Source organism: Anarrhichthys ocellatus, unplaced genomic scaffold (genome assembly GCF_004355925.1).
Source record: "Anarrhichthys ocellatus isolate YVR2014 unplaced genomic scaffold, GSC_Weel_1.0 scaffold1906, whole genome shotgun sequence".
NCBI lineage: Eukaryota > Metazoa > Chordata > Actinopteri > Perciformes > Anarhichadidae > Anarrhichthys > Anarrhichthys ocellatus.
The window spans coordinates 1-9356 of record NW_022281880.1 but is presented as its reverse complement, the minus strand read 5'-3'; the positions used below and the strand labels follow the sequence as shown (position 1 = coordinate 9356).

General features: G+C 45.6%; 1 protein-coding gene across 2 annotated transcripts; it reads left to right on the top strand.

Annotated features, from left to right (window-relative positions):
• Positions 1-12: 12 nt before the first annotated feature.
• On the top strand, positions 13-9350 carry LOC116377972 (uncharacterized). Of its 2 annotated transcripts, none has more exons than XM_031839743.1 (2): positions 13-5124; positions 5222-9350. In XM_031839743.1, the coding sequence occupies exon 2, from the start codon at positions 7475-7477 to the stop codon at positions 8405-8407; it is 933 nt and encodes a 310-aa protein (XP_031695603.1). In that variant the 5' UTR covers positions 13-5124; positions 5222-7474; the 3' UTR covers positions 8408-9350. Both variants share the same exon structure in this region, with proteins under 2 accessions (XP_031695603.1, XP_031695604.1).
• The last annotated feature ends 6 nt before the right edge of the window (positions 9351-9356 follow it).

Below are 9356 nucleotides of genomic sequence, written 5' to 3'. Positions count from 1 at the left end.
CTCTGTCTCCTTTCTCTTTCTGACGGTATAAATAAACATGTACGGAGGTGATTCGGGTGGCATTCTCACAGGTTACTGCAATACGTGTCTGTGAATCTGCTCTCTTTGCTTGCAAGCAAATAAATGGACATTACAACTTTGATCATTCATCAAGACTCTGTTTATTTGATATTGACTGAAAACCTTCACACTCTTCTCCCGAATAGTCATAGAAATATTCCACAACAACTTGGCGTCACGAACAGGATATGTTGAAAGTCCGTCAGGACTCCGAAGGACGTCCGGTGAAAATGCCTTTCCAGGATCCCAAAAGACGATCTTGTCTCATACCTCATCAGACACAGAGAGAGAGAACCAGCGACCCGAGGAGGCCTGATTGACTTCAAACGTATCCAGACAACGAATTAATTCCTGCATTTCGGTAAAAAATGCAGGAATTCCAATTTGAAATTCCAATTATAACATTATAACGTAAAAAGAAACAGATGAATGATCACGTAGTCGTAATTATTTGGGGAATACAATTGTTTTTAACATTTGTATATTTGTTTTATTTTTCTTTCTCTAAAAATCCATTAGTATTTCTGGGGCATCGTTTTCACGTGTTTACGTAGAAGACAGGATTGTGTTCTACGGTGAAGATTTAACTCAGAATAAAAACATTTTGAGATCGTAACACAGATCACTTGACTACAGATATAGGTTTGAAATAAGACCGTTATGGAAGTACTTCGAAGTACTTCCATATTGGTCAAAAACATTTGGGTTTCCAGAGAACGGCTCATTAAGTGCCGCTAAACTTAAAATGTTACAAGGGGATTTAGAAGGAAAATTGAAAGAAATGAAAAGTGGTAAAAAAGTCAAAGTCAGAGACTTGGAAATGATAGAAAAGAACCAGCAATGTCTGGCTCAATGGGAAATGGAATGTGAATGTAGGGAAAGAAAACAAATGATGAAACACATGACATGTTTAAAAGAAGAAAAACTGATTCCAGACACTCAGAATAACCCATTCTTGTCTCCTTCTCCTATGTATCCGAGTCTAACAGGAGCGGGCGGTCCTCTCCTCAATACATGCTATCAAGCTTCCCCACAGCGAGTCCAACAACCTGACATCCACCCACCTCCTCCTCCGCCATATTCTGGTCCAACTGCGGGCAGACGAGAGACCCGCCTCCACGCTGACCAGCGAAACATAGCTCAACAGAGTAATGCTGACTACAGAGCATCTCCGCCTCACCAGCCTCACCATCCAACCCATTCGCGACCCATCCTCAGACCATGACCACGCTTCAACCCCAGCATTCAGCGTCATGGGCTGACCCATCCACATGGAGTGGAACTGCAGGCAAACTCGCTGATTGTTTCAGCCCCAACACCTCCATGAACTCTGGCACTGACGAAACCGTTTTCACAGCTCCGATGATCCAGGTACCAGGGACCAATGGTGCTCCAGGTCTCGTGTTCAGAGCCTGGACCCAAACTGACATTCTACAAGCTGCATCACACCTGCCTGACATCAACATTGCTTCAACTTTCGCAAAAGACTTCCTGATATTCTGCAAAGAATTCATGCCCACGGGTCCAGAAGTCCACCGGTTGCTGGTCAAACATGTTGGCCCAACTGACTTCAGCAAAATCAGAACCGTTGTCATCGGACCAGGGCATGACTCCCGCCACGGGGGCCTTATTTGGGCACATGCAGATAACGCACCGTACAGAACCTACGTTGAAGCTGTCTGCGCAGCATTAGTGACAGCGTTTCCATCAAAGGTCAACATGGCTCTCATAAACAGCACCAAACAAGGCAAAACGGAGGATGTGACATCATATCACCAAAGACTCCTGTCTGCATTCCAAACACACAGCGGTATCGAAGAACCGGCTGACAAAACCACAATGTCAGTGTGGGAAACACATACACACAACTCAAGAATGCCTCCGTCAACGGGCTGTTGCCAGACATCAAAACCGCAACCGAATGCTTCGTCATTGGCCTGGAGGACGCAAGACTTGATGAAGTGGTAAAGTATGCCAGACACAATTGCAAAATGCACAATGACAATCAGGCACGACAAGACAAGCGCAGCAAACAAACTGGAAAAAAAGCCCAACTTGCAATGCTACAGGCTGTCCAGCAGATGACGCTAGGAGCTGAGGGAGGCCAACCCCTCCATCAACCACGCAACAACAACAGGAGGGGCCAACAGAGGGGGCGCGGAAGAGGAATGCATTGCGGAGCGGGTCGAGGACGTTTCCAAGATGGCCGACAAGGAGGAGCCTCACATGACACTCAACCCAACGAATGCTTCCACTGTGGTGAGACAGGACATTGGTTCAGAAACTGCCCTCATCGTTCTGAACAGGGCGGGGCAGGCCAGCCACGTGGACGCCAGCGCCATTTCGGAGGTGGTGACTCTCATCAACAATTTGGCACTTCTGACTGACGCGATGTGGGGGAAGGAGACGATGCGTGTGAGGTGGAGACGGCTTCCTACCCTATGACTCAGCAACAGGGAAGTGAAACACACACTCACACACACACACACACACAACACGTGCACCACACGCACATCTGCTGCAACGAAGAACGGCTTCCTCACACGCACACTCAAGAGCAACAGTCTGCTTTGCTCAGTATTATTTCACACTTAGAGCAGCAACAAGTGAAAGCAGCTACACCACAACCACATACTTATGCTATGTTTTCATCAGATTCATACAAAAATATGCCAACTATTAAATTAGTTGTGGAAGGGAAAGAATTAACCTTTTTGGTAGACTCGGGAGCTACTCATTCTTTAATTCAGCAAAAACATTTTCCTAAACAGCATATGACTGGTCGTTTTGTTTATTCTCAAGGGACTTCGGGATTGACTGTAACAGAAAAATGTACTATTCCTATGACGAGTGTACACACTGACGAGACTGATTCAGAACCTGACATTAAAGTGAAACATTCGTTTCTACTTTCTTCTTTCTGTCCCATAAACCTAATGGGCAGAGACCTAATGTGCTCGTTTGGCATATGTCTGATGTCATCATCTGACGGCTTAAAAGTAGTTAGGCGTAGAGTCGTACAACAAATGTTGCAACAGACTCCCTCTAACCCTCTTTTTGCCTATCAGTGGTGGCTTCCTGTTGATGACGCCCGGAAACTGTGTCACACAATAGACGCACGTGTCTCACCACATGCAGTGCAGAGCGCATGAATCCTAACCACCTCCATTGCACTTCACATGTCTCTAGGGGTCCAGACGACTCTTACGAAGACAAATTCTTTGACGGCTTAAATGATGCATTGGCATGTTCTACCTTGTTTTGGTCCACTTACAAATCTGCTGTGTCTGTCTCTCTTTCTCCTACACAGAAAGCATTGTTCCAAGTTGCTGATTCTTTCCCACACATCTCGCTATCCAAAGGACGCAATGAGCAATGGAGAGACTTGGGACTATTCGTAGCACAATGCGAGGCGTTAACTGACTGGGAAACAACATGTGATCCCCATGTCCTGCGCTCGACATCCACTGGATTTCACAGATGTTTTTGTGTGCATCTGACACCTGCACTCAGATCAGTCTATGTGGTTCACGAGCTGAATAATGAAGTCAGGACATTTGTAACTAATCCCACATCAATTTATCCTGCCCTTACCTCTGTTCCACAGACACTCTGGGCAGCGCACAAATATGACGTAGGCCTGATCAACAACTGTCAACCGGTCGTTATCACTCCACGATCTGACTTCCGCCCCCATAAACACCAGTACCCTGTGCGACAAGAGGCCATTGACGGTATTACACCAGTGTTTGACTCACTCCTGAAAGCAGGCGTGATTATTCCATTCCAGACTCACCGGTCAGGACACCGATATTTCCTCTTAAAAAGATCAGAGATGCAGGCAAACCTACTGAATGGCGTTTCGTGCAAGATCTTAAAGCAGTAAATGCTGCAGTTCACGCACGTGCACCAAATGTGCCTAATCCTTACACTATTCTAGCTCAGATTCCTCCTGAAGCTAAATGGTTCTCTGTGGTTGACCTGTCAAATGCTTTTTTCAGCGTCCCAGTCGACAAAGACAGTCAATTTTGGTTCGCTTTCAACTTCAACGGTAAGCCATACACCTTCACTTGACTGTGTCAAGGCTACACCGAATCGCCAACAATCTACAATGATGCACTCATAGAAAGCTTAGAAAGTCTAACTCTCTCACCAGGCTCTGCACTTCTGCAGTATGTTGACGACTGCCTTATCGCAGCTCCTACTCAAGCACAGTGCCAGAAAGACACAATTAAATTGCTACAACACCTAGCCAGCCTATCTAAATTACAGTTTGTAATGCAAAATGTACATTTTTTAGGTCATGACATTTCCGGGGAAGGGAAAACCCTCTCTCCTAAAAGAATCGCTTCAATTGTGTCGATACCAAAACCGAACACTAAAAAACAGATGATGTCCTTTTTAGGCATGTGTTCATACTGTCGGTCGTTCATACCTAACTACTCACAAATGGAGCAGCCATTATCAAGTTTGATTCACGGTAAAAATCTCACAGCACACGACAAAATAATTTTGTCTAAAGAGGGTCATTCTGCCTTCACACAAATGAAATGCGCTTTACAAACACCTCCAACTCTTGGGTTGCCAGATCCTAACAAACCGTTCACTCAAACTGTAGATGAAAGACAGGGCTGCATGACCTCTGTGTTGCTACAATCGCATACTGATAAACTAAGACCAGTTGCGTATTTCTCCACAAAACTCGATCATGTCGCTGCAGGCTTGCCACAATGTTTGCGTGCAGTGGCTGCGGCTGAAAAGGCACTCGCTGCCTCACGTGACATAGTAGGATACGCTCCATTAACTCTGTTCGTTCCTCATTCGGTGTCTTTGATTCTCTTCGAACAGAAATCCTCTCACCTCTCTGCAGCGCAATATTTGCGTTATCACACATGTCTCCTAGACATGCCGAACGTAACGGTCAAACGCTGTACTAATCTTAATCCTGCATCATTACTCCACATTCCTGGTGATGGAGAGGAGCATAACTGTTTGGCTGAGCTCCAAGCTCAGTGCACTCCTCGTCCTGATCTGATGGACACTCCGCTGCCCAACAGCGACATGGTAATGTATGTTGATGGATCTGCCTCTCGCGATCCTCAGACCGGTACTAATCTTGTAGGTTTTGCTGTTGTTTCTGACTCTGATGTGCTGTGTTCAGGTCCACTGCCATGTCACCTCTCTGCCCAGGCAGCTGAGCTCATCGCGCTCACTGAAGCATGCAAACTTGCTGAAGGTAACACAGTCACAGTTCACACTGACTCTCGCTATGCATTCGGTGTAGTACATGATTTTGGTGCTCTGTGGAAACACAGAAAGTTCCTTAAATCTGACGGTAAACCTGTCCTACATCACACACTCATTGCTGAACTGTTAAAATCAATTCTGTTGCCAACAGCCATTGCTGTGTGTAAATGTGCAGCTCACACTTTTAATACTGACGACATCTCTAGAGGAAATGCTCGCGCAGACACAGCTGCAAAAGCTGCTGCACAGTTTCCTCTCCCCACTTCCTCGGCTCTCATGTATTAATGCGTTTCAGTTCCTTCTTCTCTTACAGCAATGCAGTCACTCTCCACTCCGGAAGAGCGTCGCCTGTGGTCAACATGGGTTAGACCACGTGTCAAAAGGAGGAATGTTGGGCGCATTAAATGAAACATGGTTCACAAAAAGGTTTACAGCATACGCACAAAAATTTTGTTCTGCTTGTGTAACCTGCTCTACTCACAATTTAGGCAGGCCTGTGGCAGTGTCCAGCCAGGCTGCACATCCGCCTCCAACGCACCCTTTTGAGCATATTATGATAATTTTGTCGAGCTATCTCCATCTGAAGGTAAGAAACACTGTCTTGTGATGGTGGACATGTGGTCAAATTGGGTATTTCCATCCAGTAAGCTGCAACAGTAGCAAAAGCTTTGATTTCTGAAATCATTCCCCGTTGGGGTATTCCCACTAAAATATCAAGTGACAATGGTTCTCATTTTGTAAACCAGGCCATTACAGAATTAAGTGCATACATGGGTATCGACTTAAGAACACACTGTGCTTACCATCCAGCCAGTGGTGGCGCTGTTGAACGAGAAAATGGAACACTTAAGACTAAGTTAGCAAAATGCTGTGCTGACACAGGTCTGCCTTGGACAAAAGCCCTGCCTCTCGTGCTGATGTACATGCGCATGAGAAAACGAACACGAAGCAATCTGAGTCCTTTTGAGATACTGTTTGGTTTTCCTCCTCATGTAGGTACGGAAGCACCAAAGGCACCACTCCCTTCAACCGCCTTATGCGAACATGAAATGTTAACATATTGTGCACAACTCTCCTCTGCTTTATCTAACATAAGACAACAGGTGTCTGCCGCCCTCCCAAGGCCAGCTGAAGGACCTCTTCACAAGCTGAAACCTGGTGATTTCGTGGTGGTAAAAGACTTCAGAAGGAAGAACTGGAAAGCACGACGCTGGCAGGGACTATTCCAGGTTCTCCTCGTTACTCACACGGTTGTGAAGGGCAACTTGGTGGCTGAGAGGGCAACTTGGGTCCACGTGTCACACTGCAAAAAGGTCCCGGCTCCAGGAGACACACCGATCGAAGCTACAGGTGAGCTAGCACCTACTACAAGTGTCAGCCAATCGGCACCACCGAGGGAGGCGATGCAGTGATCACGGACGGAATCACAATGGGCAGTTGACCGACAGACACTTGCGTGTTCTGTGTTGACTGTCTACCTCCCTACGCTCATGCCACGCAAGAAAGACGGCTGGCAGAGTCCGTGCCAAAATCGAAACGTGTTTCTACCAACGAACACGAGAAAAGGAACACGACCAGGTCCTCTCCATAAGGACACAAGGATCTGTTGCACTGCCGTCATTATACTAGTGCTATTGCTTATTTCTTTTTCAATTTATTCATGTACTACTTAACTGCTCTAACCAAAAGAGTGGCTAGATAACAGTGTCTCTGACAATTTTGTGGAAACCTCATTGTGTCAACACAAACAGAACTGCTCACACAAACCAGTTGCTCGGGTGAACTCCATAGAAACTTGGTTGGCTGTTGCACTCTTGCCATGGAGTGACAGCGCCCATGGAGCCCTCTTAGGAGGGTAGGTGGGACTCGTTTCACATATTGTATTTTTGTAATCATTGGTTTACTCGTACTATTGCCTATCATCCTACTCCACCTGAAACATGTAGACGACTTACGCAACCGGCATAATAACGAAACTACTGACTCCAACAATGACAACTCAACAACGCATAACCGTACCAGACGCACCGCAGTAAAAAACTTAAAACATGGTTGGCTCGACAACAGCCCAGGTGCATTAATCCACGATTATTCATCCAACATTTGGTGGCGATACGCGCGGCATTCAGCCCGCGAACAAAACCGCACTAATTGCTATGTCTGCTCAATGATGCCGGCCTCATCTCACCAACCTCGTATATTAGCGACTAGGTCTCTAGGTCCTACAGAGGGCTGTTTCGTCAGTAAAGCAGTTTTAGGGTATTACAGTAGTTATGCAGCATGGGCTTCAGTAAATAGCACTATGTGCGCAAAAACACACCCTACACAGAGATACCGCGGAAGCAGCGCTACTTCGTCCCAATTTCAAGCATCACACGTACAGTATGCACCACACTTGAACTTTTCATTTTGTTTTGCGCGTAATGGCTCAAAATCAGTAGGTCAACTTCATCCCTCTATGTGTAACGTCACTTTCATAGGGGCAACTTTTGTTCAGGACAAAGACTACTCCAGATTCGGCGACACATCCAATCATCCAGCCGTCACCGTGAATGACACTGTAAGTGTGTTCTACCGTCTTTCGTGTGCAAATAGCTCAGGTAATATAACAGCTGCATCTATAAGGAGGTGCATGCAACTAGCGAGACTTGAGGATTGCACACTAGTTAAAGACTGCACGCGAGTTCCATTTTACCTACAACGGTTTTCATACGATGGGTGGAAACATGTGGCACGAGATACAGTGGACTGCCCAGCAGGAGTTAAATGCTCTCTAGCCCACTACACAGTGGTTCCCGGTAAAAAGGGCACATATCCGGTAACAGGTGGTTGGTGGCTCTGCGGTCACACAGTGTATGCTGCACTACCTCCAGATTGGGATGGAGTTTGCGCTCCAGTATCAATATCCGACCACACAGTAATAATATCAGCTGTGCCTAAAACACGTTTTTCTCGCGACTTGGTATTCAAAAAACATGACTCAGTTTGGGGTTCAGACGTCCCGGATGAATTCAAACACTGGAGCGTCGGCTCCAAGGTTGGCATTTCACTGCTCCCTTGGGTAGGCGTGGCAAAAAACACATTACGGTTAGAAACTTGATTACCGACTAAAGAGTTTCCTGAACTACACTCTTGCGGCATTCACAAGAACCACTGAAGAATTGACTGCCTTGCGCCTCATGGTTATGCAAAATAGAATGGTTTTAGATCAACTGACTGCACCACAGGGTGGCGTTTGTATTGTTGGGGAATACTGTTGTACTTTTATTCCAGAAAATGACACTGATGGTCATATCATTGCACAAGCGATTCACAACATCACTAAAATACAGGAAGCTATGGCTAAAGATGGTACTCCACCTCCAGACTGGCTTACAGGCTTATGGTACTCATGGAAGGGGACTTTGATACAAGCCGCCATTATCCTATGTGCTTTCTTTGTATTTGTACTTTGCGTCATCCCACTGCTCAGACACATGATCTCTCAACTCTTTGCCAAAAAGATGACTATGTATACTCGTGTGGCAATTAACGACCAAAAACCTGACCTATTTCCTATACCTGACTACACAGACAACTTCGACAGCGACACTGACTCCTTGGATGATTCCGATACTCAGGTCTAAAGACAGTTTTTGATTTTTATCTTTTTTATTTTTTTGTGTTTATTGAACTGTATTGCTTGCTTAAAACAACCAGAGACTTTGTCTCACAAAAACATATTTTTGCAATATTAAAGTGGTTATAATGTAATCAAAAGAGTGGAATGTAACGGTAAAAAATGTGTTAACATGATCTCTGAATGTCTCTGTATGACACATCAGCATAAGCGTGAGAGGAAGCGCCTGTTGTCACCTAAGACATTTCCATATAAGGTTAAAGCATAGGTCGAGGCACTTGCTTTGCCATATAAGGCAATGGCATGAGACAAAACACCTTCCTCTTAATGTAAAGGAAATGTACCAGACATTTATGCACACGTATGACTTGTCCCCCCCCTTTCTCTGTCTCCTTTCTCTTTCTGACGGTATAAATAAACATGTACGGAG